Here is a 16,467-nt window from a genome sequence, read left to right on the forward strand (position 1 = left end):
CCCTTTCACACATACAGACTTTTGCGGAAAATTACCGGTAAATTGCCGTAAAGAGATCTTGTGTGAACAGGACCTTTTCAAAAATACCGGTAAATTCGTTCCGGCAATTTACCGGTATGAGAAGTTGTAACATTACCAGTAAATTGCGGGAATTCTGCTGTGTGTGAACGCAGAAGGAAAATTACCGGTATGAGCACGTACGAGTTCAGAGCGCGGTGACGTAAGACGTCTACTCCAGGCCAATCCAGAGCCGTTGAAATTCAAAATTCAACAGCTCTGGGCCAATCATAACATTCTGATGCAGATGACGCATTTACTCCGCGCTGTGTTTGAAGTCGTGCTATGTCTCTGGGCCAAAAGAACCAGCATGAACATGAACATTTGGCACAAATGAGTGTAGTAAGTGTAGTAAGTATATTTGTACAGTAGGTAATTTATCAGTCAAGACTTTTAGTATAATTAAGTAGATTTAGGCAAAATATTATATTAAAACAATAAATAAATATCGGGAGTATAGTTTAACTGCATATACAAACAGTTATCACAAAAGACCCAATAAAAAAAACATTTTGTATTTTATAATGTATGAGACATTATACATGGTTATATGTGATATTGAAAAAAAAAAATCCAGAATTCATAAATGAAGATGAAAATTTTAATTGAAAAGTTAAGTTTTATTGGCATTTGCCACAGAAAATACTTTTTTAATGATGTTCAAAACAGATGATTTGAGATAAAAGAATCAGTAAAAGCAAAGGTAAATTATAGCAATGGATAAAATAAAAAAAAGTGCAGTAACAAATTAAAGTGATCACATATTCCAGTATATGGTTTGCATGTACATTGGCATCAATTCTTTTAATATTATGAAGACAAAGTTTTTATTTTATTTTATTTTTTTGCTAAACCCCATATCAGCAAACAGTCTTAACACACACCATCTGATTTACTCAGTAACACAGACAGAAAATGCTTATGTAGCATCAGAACGAGTCAGACAAAACTAAGATTCGATCAGGACATCGAAACATGAGGAGCCGAAATTCCAGGAGAACATGACAACGTCGTAAAGATGCCTATCTCCGACCTCTGGAGCAAGTCTAACCAACAAGCCTCTTCCAGAACAGTTTGCAACATTAAGACAAAAGAACACTTATTGATAAGTGTTCAACGCAGGAAGGAGATCGTCAAATTTGGGGTAAATAATCAAGATTAATGGTCAAAGAGATGGCCATCACATGTGTTCCACGAGAGAAATCACAAGCTTCTTTAGATTGACTTTTCCCCACACATAGAAGACAAAGAACCAGACTGAAATCCTCTGTCCAAAGAACATGTCTTTTGGTCCCCACAGATCTACACAGAGACTTTCTTTTCATATGCATATAAAATCATCCTAAAAGGAACTTTTCTAGGCATAACACTATATTATGTATGTAACCACACATTAGACTCATGTTTTAAGCACATATTATGTATGTCTTTCTAATAACTATTGAATGACTTTAAGGTTAGTCGTGTTTGGTATGTATGAGTTTGACATTTCTAGCTTGAAACGTTTCTTCCAACTGATTCTTTGTCAAATGTATCATATTCTGGTTATAGAAATCACATCCAAAATTATACTTTGCAAGAGTGTGTAAAATTCAGACCATGTGACCTGATAACAAACTGATTTATGATGGAAGGAACAACCCTAGCTAAGATAATAGCCTATCTAATTGGTCAAGACACCAGATGGGATGTGTCCAAAAAGCCGAGTTTAAAACCTCAGGACACCATCAAATCTTCCCTTCTCCTCTTCTTCTTCTCGTCACCGCGTTTTGACGCTGTTTTAGCGCTCTTTGAGCGTGCTCTAGCCTACTGGCCAGTTGCTACTTAACACCACGATGAGAGGAAAAACCACCTAGTCTCGTTACTCAATTTATTCTTTTACTTTAGTTTCTTTTCTTTCCGTTGAGTCTCGTGTTCAAAAGTTAAGTTTGCCGCAAAGTCCAGCTCCGACTTCACCTGCTTCAAACTTCAACCAGCAACGGACTCCAAAACCATCCTCAGCCAACGCCCAACCATTGGCTTCCCAAGACATCCCTTCAAAGACTACTGAACTTCCAGCCAATCACCAACTCGGGAAACCCCTTTTCCTGCAACAACGACGACAGAAGGGAATCCTTGTAACACAAAGGCAACGCAAGCAAGTACCTCCAGGTCTAACTGAACTGGTGCATTTAATATAAAATTTAGCCTCATTGCAAAACTCAGTGCGAGGGTTAAATAAGTGATTGATGGTTTGTTCAGGTCTATGTGATAGCACATATTGCTATAAACTTGGGATTTCACATTCTCATTCTCTAAACTCATCCTTTCTCTCTTTCTGCAACGTGTGAATGTGTGAATGCGTGTGTTCATGTTAGATTAGTTTATGTCTTAGGTTTATATAAATAAAGTCTTATTTATATTCAAAAGAGAAGTATCTTGTGTTTTGTGCTTACAAGTTAATGTCTTAATCTGCCGATCTTGTTACTGTGCTTATTAATAGTGTTTTCACTATATTTTGGATTTTAATATCCAGTGCAGAGTTGATGTTATACGGCTCGTTCAGTGAATCGCTGCCGACTCAGTGATCAGCCGCAAAACAGTGATTCTGTTCAAATTACCTATAAAATCATAAATGATTCCCTTTGAGCTAAATTAAAATTATATTTATGTATCAAACCCTACACTTACATGTTCTATAGTCAAAAATATGAACAATTCTGCTTCTCTACCACTGAAAATCATAAAGATATTGTCAATATAATGTTGATAGAAGACAATATTAGTTGAAAAAAGATTATTATTGTATACATATTTATGTTCCAAATAACCCACAAATAAATTGGCATAATCAGGGCCAAAAGTCACTCCCATAGTTGTACCTTGAAAAATCGCCCTGAAATCTAAAGTAATTCTTAGAAAGAACCAATTTTGCCATTTCAACCAATAAATCAGAAGGTATTTTGTTTTCTCTTGTTTTCAAAAACAATTTTAAAGCCAGTAAGCCCACAGAGTGAGGAATATTAGTATATAAACTAGTAACATCAAGAGTTGTCAAATAGATGTTATCATTAAGGTCTCGAATATGTGACATTTCAAGGAAGTCACCAGTATCTGTAAGATATGATGGCAACTGAACCACTAAAGGTTGAATGGGCATCAATAAAATTGGAAATGGGTTTAGTAAGTGATCCAATCCCAGACATTATAGGCCGGCCAGGAATATTGCTAAGAGACTTATGTACTATAGGTAAAATTTAAAAAATCACCTGCGTTGTTGGAAACTGATTCACTTAATTATCTGATGTCTCCGATTTGTGCCTTGATCTTAAATGTTTGTTAAGCATTGTTGTAATCTTTAGCACTGAAGATAGTCCAGCACGGACTGGAAAGTTTGCTTTTTTCTTTTTATTTGTGCGCACGGTCACATTTTTGTTACTGCAATTTCGTTTTGTTGCCACTTCCATGTAAATCTTCAGTGATCAAATTTTATTCAAAGGACCTTTAACTTTGCATTTAGTTTGATGTGCAGATTCCCTTTTTTGTATCTTTTACATGCTCTGTAGGACATAGCTCAATGAACAGAAGCAAGCCCAGCTTCTTTTCTGATTACTCGAGCAGTATTTGCCAGATCATTTACTCCTTCTCTCAAGAGGTACTGAGTGGTAGCGAAGGATATTCCTGCAGCAGCAGCACTGCCTACACCTGGAAGGAGACTCAACAAATATTCAACAGTAGAAATGGCAGCGAGCGCAGCAGACGCTTGCAATCTGATCAGTGCTTTTTCTCGGATGGCAGTAACAAATTTAGATTTGGCCAAATCTTTCAGGTGGGGCTTGTTAACTTTCTCTGAAAGCCTTGTCAGTGATCTATCATCCAAACCAAATGCATAGTAGCACCTTGTGAGGAAAAGCACGACTATGCCTACATCACATGCTGCTGATAGGCCAGGCACAGGGATAACTGCTACACCAGCAGAGGCAAGAGATGCAGCCCAGATCATCCGTTCAAACATCTTGATCTTCTTCTCAAGAGATGCGGCAGAACACACTGGCCAGGCTTGTAGAAGAGCATACTTCTTGTGTTCTGGAAGATCATCTTCGAGAGTGTTTTGAAGTGATTCAAAATCATATTCCTCCAAATCATAAGACGATATCAAGAAAACTTTGGGGTCTCCCAGGTCTTTCAGGTTTTTCTGACAATCCTCTCTTATTATGGAAAGAACCTTCTGCTTATCAAATCCTTTTTTCTTTTTCTCTGAAGACATGTCATTGTCAATCTTGGAACGAACAAAGTAAAAGCTTTTCTTCTGTTTTCTTATTTCTTTAGCCAGCATGATGTCATTCTCTGTGAACCTCTCTGAGGCAAGGATAATGAAGAAATCATAGGTGTCAAACTTGACATCTTTCAGGTACTTTTTTGCTTTGAAGTTTGGGGTTCCTATTCCAGGCAGGTCCCAGATATTCACATTTTGCATTCCAGGATGTTCATACATGGTGGACACCATTGTAGTTTCTGTGACTCCAGTAAGTGCTGCTCCAACATCTTCATCCTTTAGACCTCTAAGTGCATTTACAAAGGAGGATTTTCCTGATCCTGTCTTTCCAGTCACAGCGATGTTAAGTGAGACATTAACAAACTGGTCAAATGTTTTTTTAGCTTTTGCTGTAGCCTTTTCCAGAGTGGACTCGCCCAATGCCTTTATTGCATCAACAGCAGCAGTGTCTTGATTTTCCATGTTCTGAAAAACAAACTTAAACATTAATGAATGCTCAGAATTAGAGACATAGTTCTTATTTAAATAATGTCATTTAATAATGTAACTGAAAATTCTAATTACCTGACTTTCTTGGTTCCAGGAGGAGTAATGAAACACCTGGTTTAAGTACAGAAATTGAATATTAAAACAATATGACACAATTGTGCTGTCAACACTGAACAACAATCATATCTACAGAGTCAACAGACAATCCCAGAGATCAAAAGTCGATTTTAAATTTATTGTAATATTACTTAAATATATTATTAGAATTCATTTCATGATTTTGCATGAATTAGCAAAGTGTGAAATTGTTTTTCCACAATATTTCATATATGTATGTCATGTTCCATTTGGTCATATTATAAGGTGTTGCATTTTCAATGTACCCTTAACTATTTTTAAACATGCAGTTAATTTTTGTAAGCTGAAAAAATCCAAATGTAACTAGATTTTTTTTTTTTTAAAGTTTCAAAACAAACTTTGATGTTGGCTTCAGGAAGCATAGCAAGAAAGTTTGAAGCAGTTTGAAAAACTTGAAGAATCAAGATTTTAAGATTGAAGTTGCTTTAAGCTTGACCTCAGTTGTTATGTGGTTGCTAGGTTGTCCTGGGTGGTTGATAGGGATTTGCTAGGGTGTTTTAGCATGTCTTAATACATCACTAGCATGATTCATCACACAGATGTTTTTCCTCTAGCATTGTTTAATACATTGCTAATATGTGTCAGGTTATTAGGCTTTGCTAGTGATAGAGAGAGAAAGGGGTTCTTAGGAACTTGTGCATGTGTGTGGTGGTGGGCAGTGTTGGGTAAGTTACAAAAAAAAAAGTAATCCACTACAAATTACTAATTAATCTTTAAAATTGTAATTTGATTACATTACTGATTAATGCATTTAAAAAGTAATCCAATTACTAATTACTGAACTTGAAAAGTAAAGTAAACTTGAAAGTAATCAAACCTAAAAAATACACTACAAAGAGAAACTCAGATCTTTCATTAATTTCATACTGACAAAAAAATAAATAAACATAAGTAGGCCTATTATTTGTATACCCTGATTCAATCCCAATATCAACAAAACTTTTCTTTTTTTTGGTTTTGTAAAATAAAGAAAACAAGTGCGCTTTCTGCATTCTCAGTCTCCGTGAATATCTTCCTGAAACGAGTCACAAGAATGAATGAAAATGACATGAGAAATACGCAGGCCTATATCTAAAGAAAGCTTGAAGTGTCTATTATTAAATGAAGTCAGTCATGTCGAAAACAAATATTCTCTGATAAAATAATCCGTATGAAACCTACGTGAGGTCCAGTGATTTCCGTCTGAGCTCACCTATAATGTGATCATGCCCTCGCACATCGTGCGCTATAAGATAATCATCCAAGCGAAACCAAGCTTGAGACACACGAACATGTAAACGCTCACGCCCCGTTTTTGGAAGAAGGCGCGCTGTGAGGAAAAAGCCTCGAATTGTAATGCCGACGCGGTTTAATCCAGCGGTTGATCTCATTCTGATGAGACATTTATTTTTTACTTTATTAGTGTTACTGTAACATGAACTTGTACACATTCACTTGTTGAACTTTTCCCAAACTATAATGCCAGACTATAAATGTTGTAGGACTCTCATTTTATCTTGCATTCTCTGGTGATTTATTAAAGGGCATACTGACGCGCAAAACATGATTTTTACTTCATTTTTTTTTAACACTGCATTTGTAACTTAAGTAACATGATTTTATTGACATTTAAAATGTAACTCATTACTTTACTGCGTTACCAGGAAAAGTAATTAGATTACAGTAACTCAGTGATACTCAGTAACGCGTTATACCCAACTCTGGTGGTGGGGTATTTGAAATTTCAGTAGACTATATGCACAATTACATGCTGGTTTTGGATAAGCCATCTCAGTCATTTCTGGCTGTCAAATTTTGTCAAAACCAGCTGTGCTATAAGGGCAACACCCTTTGCTCAGTTTCTCTACATCAGGGCTTCTCAAATCTGGACCTCGAGATCTACTTTCCTGCAGAGTTTAGCTCTAACCCTTATCAAACACACCTGAACATGCTAATCAATGTCTTCAGGATCATTAGAAAATCACAGACAGGTGAGTTTGATCAGGGTTGGAGCTAAACTCTGCAGTGGATTAAACCTCCAGGGTAAGATTTGAGGAACCCTGCTCTACATAATCCATTCACAATTTGAAGAAATGTCTGGTTTGGACCAAACATCCACATATACAGTTTCAGGAATGACACGCGAGTGTAAAAAAAAAAAAATATGCAAGTGAATCCACTAAATTGTTCCTTAAGTCATCCTTTACGAAATGTAATCATGGTTTTATTGTAGTAAAAGTGTAGTAAACATAAATTTTGGCATATTGATTACCGTTTGTATTACCACAGTTTCTCAGTTTCTGACAAGAACGAGGCAGAAGAGGTTTCCGTGAGGGTCTCAAGAGTCATAAGCAGCATAAAGAACAGAACGTGAGGATTCACATGGCCACATCACGCACATGCAGCACTTTTATATAGTTTATATATACAGTATTTACAGGTGCATCTCAATAAATTAGAATGTCGTGGAAAAGTTCATTATATCATTTAAAAGTTCATCTCAACAAATTAGAATACTTCATAAGACCAATAAGAAAAACATTTTTAGTGAATTGTTGGCCTTATACCAATACGTGGTAGGGGCTCCTTTTGCTTTAATTACTGCCTCAATTCGGCGTGGCATGGAGGTGATCAGTTTGTGGCACTGCTGAGGTGGTATGGAAGCCCAGGTTTCTTTGACAGTGGCCTTCAGCTCATCTGCATTTTTTGGTCTCTTGTTTCTCATTTTCCTCTTGACAATACTCAGGTCTGGTGAGTTTTGCTGGCCAGTCAAGCACAACAACACCATGGTCATTTAACCAACTTTTGGTGCTTTTGGCACTGTGGGCAGGTGCCAAATCCTGCTGGAAAATGAAATCAGCATCTTCAAAAAGCTGGTCAGCAGAAGGAAGCATGAAGTGCTCCAAAATTTCTTGGTAAACGGGTGCAGTGACTTTGGTTTTCAAAAAACACAATGGACCAACACCAGCAGATGACATTGCACCCCAAATCATCACAGACTGTGGAAACTTAACACTGGACTTCAAGCAACTTGGGCAATGAGCTTCTCCACCCTTCCTCCAGACTCTAGGACCTTGGTTTCCAAATGAAATACAAAACTTGCTCTCATCTGAAAAGAGGACTTTGGACCACTGGGCAACAGTCCAGTTCTTCTCCTTAGCCCAGGTAAGACGCCTCTGACGTTGTCTGTGGTTCAGGAGTGTCTTAACAAGAGGAATACGACAACTGTAGCCAAATTCCTTGACACGTCTGTGTGTGGTGGCTCTTGATGCCTTGACCCCAGCCTCAGTCCATTCCTTGTGAAGTTCACCCAAATTCTTGAATCGATTTTGCTTGACAATCCTCACAAGGCTGTGGTTCTCTCGGTTGGTTGTGCATCTTTTTCTTCCACACTTTTTCCTTCCACTCAACTTTCTGTTAACATGCTTGGATACAGCACTCTGTGAACAGCCAGCTTCTTTGGCAATGAATGTTTGTGGCTTACCCTCCTTGTTAAGGGTGTCAATGTTTGTCTTCTGGACAACTGTCAGATCAGCAGTCTTCCCCATGATTGTGTAGCCTAGTGAACCAAACTGAGAGACCATTTTGAAGGCTCAGGAAACCTTTGCAGGTGTTTTGAGTTGATTAGCTGATTGGCATGTCACCATATTCTAATTTGTTGAGATAGTGAGTTGGTGGGTTTTTGTTAAATGTGAACCAAAATCATCACAATTAAAAGAACCAAAGACTTAAACTACTTCAGTCTGTGTGCATTGAATGTATTTAATACACGAGTTTCACAATTTGAGTTGAATTACTGAAATAAATGACCTTTTCCGCGACATTCTAATTCATTGAGATGCACCTGTATATTGTTTCCTTTGTTTTACAAAAGAATAATATTTAGTTTTTATTGTGAATTTACTTAAATGAAAGTAAACCCTTTACAGTTTCAAATTATGTCTTAGTTTAATCTGTATAAACATTAGTGATTAATCGCATCCAAAATAAGTTTTTGTTTATGTAATGTGTGTACTGTGTATATTTATTGTGTATATATATTGAGAGTTAAATGCCAACTACCAGATAATCAGAAATTAGAATGCTTTTGTTTCTTGGCAACATGGATGTGCTGATACATGTTGGAAAACCAAGATGGATGCTGTAGATAACCCCTTAATTTTTTTAAGCATTTTATGATTCCTGTGAAATCACTTGCCTGTGATCAAAGATAGTGAGAGCTGATGTTGGGGAATATAGCCAAATTCGTGCTAACTTATTATTGATGCAGTCAAGAACTCTCCAACAGCTTTAACTTTCCTTTGGCTTCCTTAAACTAAGGAAAGGACTAGAGATATTATAAGAATTGTACATCTAATAAAAGACTGACAAATTAAATTAAAAAAAGTTACAAATAAATAAACTAAATTGTTTTATATATATAAAAAAAATACAAATGTATCAGCAGTGTTGGGAAGGTTACTTTGGAAATGTAATAGGCTGTAATAGGTTACAGATTACAAGTTACTCTATTTAAAATGTAAAACGTAGTGTAACTATTTCAATTATTTTTAAAGTAATGTAACTGGTTACATTTGATTACTTTTCTAAATGTTTTCAACTGCTAATAATTTTTAACTAATTTATAGCAGGCAGGGTTAAGCTTACAGTAGAACTCAACACAGATTACTGACAAACTTTCAAAATCCTTCTTTACTTGAATTAAGATTATAATAATTTAATTTGAAAGCACAGCCACCACAAAATTTAACACCTCTTCTTATATTGAGATTGTTCTGAGGTTCAACACAGATTTAAAATCATAAGATATAGTTTAATAGTTATAAAAACTGTTTTTGAAATCAATTCATTTCAATGATATGACAGGAAACAGAGGCATCCGACAATGCATTGGAGAAAACGGTTCATCTTAAAAAATAAAGCATATACATAACCCAAATAGGAAATATAACAGTTACCGAATAACCATGTGTGCTATTCTGTCTCCTAAACTCCTGAAACATTGGTATCTCACATTTTAGAACAGTCAATGCAATTTGGGAATGAAATCAATCAAATAATAATAATAAATAAATGTATTTAAATATTAAGATATAACCAGGGGTGCACATAATTGAAAGCTTGCTGATTTTAAGTTTGAAAATGATGAAAATTCATATTATAAAAAAGTAAATATAATCATTTTATTTTTAAATTTACTATAAAATAATTGTATTTGTATTTAAAACTATATAATATAATGTATTATAATATAGGCTAATATTATCACACTTTATTATTTTGCATATTACTTTATTAAAACAAAAACTAAATAAATAAAATGCAATAATATTACTACCACTATTATTGGTTTATTTTTTATAGTTGTATTTAATGGGTCACACTGTGTGCAGTGTGAGGACCAAACCAAATCTGCTGCTGCAAATATTTGAGTGGCTCCTCTCCTAACAGAAGTAATCTCACTCCAAACTTTTGATAAAACTTGAGAGCCCTGGAGCTTAATGACCCACAGTTTACACTAAACAACAAGAGTTAAGAGTTATACAGGTGCAAACCAGTTCATGTGTACAACTGTAAAAACAAAACAAATAACATTTGACTTATTCACTACCTACAGTAACTCATTCACATATTCATTAATCAGATTACTCTTATTAAGTTACTAACTGGGGTTTCAGAAGCAGTTATAGCTTTCATCAGTAATAGGAATATTTCATCAGAATAGGATTCAACAGCGGGTATAACTGAGACTGTGTGTTTCAACTATACCCCGCTCACCACCCCGCACATTGCTCAAAATTGCACAATAACCTTGAATGGCACCATGAAATATGTCATATTAAAGATCATAAAATTCAGTTTTACAATCATTGAAAGACAAAAAGCTATTTAATGTTACAGAAAGATGGAAGTAAAGTTCTTACCTGTAAAAATATACTTTCGATATCTTTGGGTGTACTGTGTCACTGCCTTAGACAGTTTCTACTGCAAACAAGTCTATACAGATCACGAGCCACTTCATCTATACTCCGTTAAGGGGAATGCCCCTTCTTGTAGGAGGACTCAAGTAAGCATATAATATTCCCTCTCCTGGTTATCATCTTGAGGCTACTTATTCTGGGCACTAACTTATTCATGGTGCAAATAACAACACCACATACGTTTCTCCAGTAGTGAAGGGACTGCCATCAAGAGATGTGAAAACCAATGTACTTTTCATTAGAGGGTATAATAATAAATTTTTAAAAAAACTGTTACAAGCATTTGCTTGTTTAGTGCAGAAAAATAGCGAATTATTGTGGCAAGCAGCAAAGACTCTGTCTTTCTCTAGTTTGATAACACACGCTGCGGAGGTACTTTCCCTTAACACTACAAAGACAGTTCACCTATGAAAATAAACCAAGTAACGTACATAATAAAGGTGCATCGATGCACATTTCCCGCCAGTCCTGTGTGAACTATGTGATGCATACAGTTACAGTTACATATAGTTTAAAATAGTTATTTACTTCATCTCTCTACAGGAAAAAGTCCGTACGCATGGGTCAGAGTTTGCGTTCAGGTGCGTCAATTTTCCTGTCAAGTTTGTTTTTATAAATCCCACCTCTCGCGTAGGAAGTAGCATACGCCTCTTTTTTTTTTTTTTTTTTTTTTGGGCGTACGCAACAGTTATAAATGAGGCCACTGAACTGTCAGGTTATGTATTATAAATCCAGAGTAGTAGAACAGGAGAAGAATTGGAGATAGCCTGCATGCTGTAATCTGTGATGTTTTATGAACAAATATACAGGGAGTTAAGGTTCCCTTTGTAAAGGGTTTATGAAGGTGTTCATTGATGAATAATAACTTATTTACAAATACATAATAAACAATTTATAAGCACTTATAAGGGCTTGAATTAAAATGTTTGTAATGAAATATCTGCCAAATAGTGAGCTATTTTTTAATTCACGTTATAAATACTTAATGTATTTATTCATACTTTTTTTCAGGATTTCAGGATTATCATAATGTTAATTGAAAACTGAGGCCAAAGGGTGCTGTATTGGTTTTTCCTCATTCTAATATGTATTGCCTTTTCATGCATGTTGATGCTGGTCATGATACTTATCCACAACAATTCATAAAATTTTGACAGTTCATTTTTTCCTCCAAAAACACTAAATGCAAAAAGGATGACTGACTTGTTTATTCATGAAATTTTATTAAAGGTCCCATGGCATGAAAATTTCACTTTATGAGGTTTTTTAACATTAATATGAGTTTCCCTAGCCTGCCTATGGTCCCCCAGTGGCTAGAAATGGCGATAGGTGTAAACCGAGCCCTGGGTATCCTACTTTGCCTTTGAGAAAATGAAAGCTCAGATGGCCCAATCTGGAATCTTCCCTTTATGTCGTCATAAGGGGAAAGGTTACCTCCCCTTTCTCTGCTTTGCCCGCCCATGAGAAAATGAGCTAATACCGTGCGAGGCGAGCACAATATTTTTTTCCTCGAGAGACATCATGGCTTGCAAACGAGCGCAGCATGACAGTTGCTCAGTGTTTTTATGTACAAATGAACTCCAAAGTATTTTTTTAGTTCCTTCATCCTAGCCTATGGCTAGCATTAGCTACATGATAATAACTGAAACAGCATACATAAACAAACCAACTAAAGTACCGTATCCAGACACAATATTTTAAACTAACCATTCGGAGACGTCCTGCTGTAGCCGCTGAGTTGCAACTTCTTCATCCGGTGCTTCTCCATCCGGATCAGATTCTGGGTCAAACTGAAAAGCTTGAAGGACTGTGTGTCTACGAGCCATTGTGATACATCCACTGTCAACATTAGCGCATGGTAGCGCAAGCTGGTTAAGGCCACACCCCCACCCTCCACCTTGCCCCGCCTCTCTCCTCCTCATTAGCATTTAAAGCTACAGACACAGAAATGGCACATCCTAAGGAAAGCTCATTTTAGGACTGGCTTGTAGTGGCTGAAATTCTGCACCAAGGCTGAATTTCGGGAAAGAGACTTCAGATACAGTACTAGGGACCACTTAGGCCTATATAAAAGCATCCAAAAAGCAGCATGTCATGGGACCTTTAACCCTCTGGGGTCGACAAACGCGTATACGCATTTTGAGGCAGATTTTCCTGATAAGGCCGAAATGAGCTTGAATTACTCTGCCATTTTTGATCGTACAGATAAGAGCAATACACCATTCGAATCTGTAAGGGGTCTAGTTTTATTTGTATACACTCATAATAACAACTAAACTTTGTGCTTTTGAAGAATAAAGAAAACAAACAGGGTGCGCTCTCCGTCTTCTCCGTCTCCGCGAGCTGCTTTTTGAAACACGTCACTAAAATGAACTGTAACTCAGCAAATACTTCACACAGAGACATGAGAAATATATCTATAGAAAGCTTGACATGTCTACTGTTAAATGAAGTAAGTCTTACCGAAAATAAATATTCTGTAATAAAGTAATTCGTATGAAACCAAGGACATGTCCAGTTTTTCTGTCTGGTCTCATTATCTCTAATTAGGTCACGCCCACGTGCTGCTCGCGCTATTGTTATTACAAACCTCCACGCGGCATGTAAACGCCCACACCACCGTAAACAAAGCAGCAACGCGTTCATCTCGGATACTTTTCAGCTTTGGAAGAACACGCTGAGAGGAAAAAGAGTTATATTTACCTCAGAAACGCGCTGATAGGAAAAAGAGTTATATTTACCGCCAGAAGACGCGCTGAGAGGAAAAAGCTTTGTTTGCCTCACAAACAGAGCGCGAGCGCAGCTGGAGCCAGCGGAGGAGGAGATACTTTATACCGAGTAAGTAATGTTTCTTATTGGCATTCGATAATGTGTTGTTGTGACAAAGTTGAAGGCATTTACTAGGTGAACTTTTCCCAAACTATAACTCCAGAATAAAATGTGTGAAATTGAGTGCAACATTTTGAAATATGATGCAAACGTGAGGATAGTTATATGTTCTATAAACAATGATATAGAAGTAATGTCTAAGAAAGTTTAGACCAATCTTTACTGTGAAGTAGCCTACTCTGTTTGCAAATACCTGCTCAAACATGTTTATAATAAGCTTAACAATAATAATAATAATTTAGTTTCTCAGTTATAAAATGTTGTTTTTGTATTGTATGATAATACATGCAAAGCATGTGTGCATCTATGTTATAAAATCACGTGGGCAATATTGGTGATTGCTAATGTAATAATATAGTTTCTCCTGATAAGACTATCAACATGCTCACTAATTTATTTATTATGGTAACAATATGTAGGCCTATATATTATAATAAATATAATGTACTGTTTTTGCTGTACTTTAGATCAAATAAATGAGCTGAAGACACTTCTTAAAAAAAACAACATTACAAATCTTACTGTTTAAGTAATTTGACTAGTAGTGTATGTATTGTCACCATGTTTGCTTTGTCTTTGTCCGTTCATTGTGTTGCTCACATCTGTTTTGTGTTTTCTCATGCAGTTTCTGCTGTCTCCCGTTTTCCTGGGTTCCAGTTTCCTGCCACTATTTTGGATATTTTGGATATTGCACCCACCATGTCTTGACTCTTCTGTTGTTTATTTATTTGTTTGTTTGTTTGTTCCTAATAAACTGTTTAACTGCACTCGCAAGTGAATCTCAAGTTATTTTATGTGATAGTTATATGTATACACATTTCTTTTTTCCTCACATTCTTTCTTGTAACTCTTCTCTCTCAGTCACACACCTGACTCAATGGCTCATTATGGAGCTCATTATGCGGGCCTTTGTCTCCTCAGGTGTCAGTCACAGCATTATCCAGGAAAGTTCACGCCCTCTCGCATAGAGCCTTTCCACTCAAAAAGTGACTTAGAAAATTTGAATCAATATATTGTTTTCTCTGAATGTGTCACGATCCTCTCTGGATCCAGGGAAACGAGGCGATGAGGGATAACCAAAACGTAGATTTTATTTACAACTCAGGAGACACAAAACATCCAAACAGACAATTTGACATTTAACAGCTGACATGGAGACAGGGAAACACAGGGCTTATAAACAGAAGGAAATCAAACGAGGAGAACTGTAACAGGTGGGGAACAAACCAAATATGGGCACGAGAGGAGGGGAAACACAAGACAGGACTGACATTACTCCCCCCTCCCGGAAGGCGCGTCCCGCGCCCAGCAACATCCACGGGGAGGGGGGGTGGGCGCTCTGGAGGCCTCTAGGGACCAGGAGACACAGACGGCCTCCAGGGCGGCGCCCGTTACGGGAGCCATGGCGGATCAGGGGAGTCTGGCGGCCACGGCGGATCAGGGGACTCGGGATGCCACGGCGGATCAGGGGAGTCCGGCGGCCACGGCGGATCAGGGGACTCGGGATGCCATAGCGGATCTGCCTCCGAGACCTCGGCCCCAGCCCCCACCTTGGCCTCTCTGGCAGGGGCCCTACTACCCCCTCCTCCAAATTTTCCTGGGGAAATTAGAGATGGTCTTGGGCTGGGGTTCAGGGGAAGCGGACTCCTGGGAGCGCCTTAGTGGCGGAGGCACAGGGGGGCGCTCTGGCAGCGCGGAGCTGGATGGGACCAGCGGGGACCCTTGGAAGCGCCTTCGTGGTGCAGGCACTGGGAGGCGCTCTGGCAGCGCGGAGCTGGACGGGACCAGCGGGGACTCTTGGAAGCGCCTTCGTGGTGCAGGCACTGGGGGGCGCTGTTGCAGCGCGGATTCTGGGCGGCGCTCTTGCAGCGCGGTGCTGGACGGGACCAGCGGGAACTCTGGAGGGGCCGGCACTGGCGGGCACTTGGGAGGGGCCGGCACTGGCGGGCTTGCCACACTCTCCGCCGGCGGGCTTGCCTCGGCCTCGAACGGCGGCTGGTGAGACAGAGCCGCGGACGGCGGCTGGTGAGAGAGAGCCGCGGACGGCGGCGGGCCTTCGTGGGCCGTGAACGGCGGCGGGCTTTCGTGGGCCGCGAACGGCGGCTGGTGACAGTGAGCCACGGACGGCGGCGAGCTTTCCTGGGCCACAAACGGCGGCTGGTGAGGGGGGGCTGCGGATGGCGGGCTAGTTCCGGCTCGGGCCCGGACGCTTCCCAGACACCGGTAAATAGCCTCTCTCCAACACAGTCCCGTGGTGTCTGGGAGCTCCATGGGATGGTGCAGACTGGCTCCTCGCGAGCTGACAGAACTCGGCCGCATACTCATAGAACGGGAGATCCATCTGGGCAAGGGCGAAGAGGTCGCCGCGGGAAACAAAAAACAGGAACAAGAAACTGACAAAAATGTGGAAAACAAAACGGGGGGGAAAAAACGGAAGAGGTTACTGTTTCGGTCAGCTGTTCTGTCACGATCCTCTCTGGTAACCAAAACGTAGATTTTATTTACAACTCAGGAGACACAGAACATCCAAACAGACAATTTGACATTTAACAGCTGACATGGAGACAGGGAAACACAGGGCTTATAAACAGAAGGAAATCAAACGAGGAGAACTGTAACAGGTGGGGAACAAATCAAACACGGCTGGAGACTAATAAACTAATAATCTAAGGAACAGGA

General features: G+C 38.6%; 1 protein-coding gene across 1 annotated transcript; it reads right to left on the minus strand.

Moving 5' to 3' along the window:
- Window positions 1-1,360: 1,360 nt before the first annotated feature.
- LOC131537196 (interferon-inducible GTPase 5-like) lies at window positions 1,361-11,489 on the minus strand. Its single transcript, XM_058770495.1, has 3 exons — window positions 10,843-11,489; window positions 4,877-4,912; window positions 1,361-4,777 (listed from the first exon to the last, which is right to left on the minus strand). The coding sequence occupies exon 3, from the start codon at window positions 4,772-4,774 to the stop codon at window positions 3,611-3,613; it is 1,164 nt and encodes a 387-aa protein (XP_058626478.1). The 5' UTR covers window positions 4,775-4,777; window positions 4,877-4,912; window positions 10,843-11,489; the 3' UTR covers window positions 1,361-3,610.
- Window positions 11,490-16,467: the final 4,978 nt, after the last annotated feature.

Source organism: Onychostoma macrolepis, chromosome 03 (assembly GCF_012432095.1).
Source record: "Onychostoma macrolepis isolate SWU-2019 chromosome 03, ASM1243209v1, whole genome shotgun sequence".
Classification (NCBI taxonomy): Eukaryota; Metazoa; Chordata; class Actinopteri; order Cypriniformes; family Cyprinidae; genus Onychostoma; species Onychostoma macrolepis.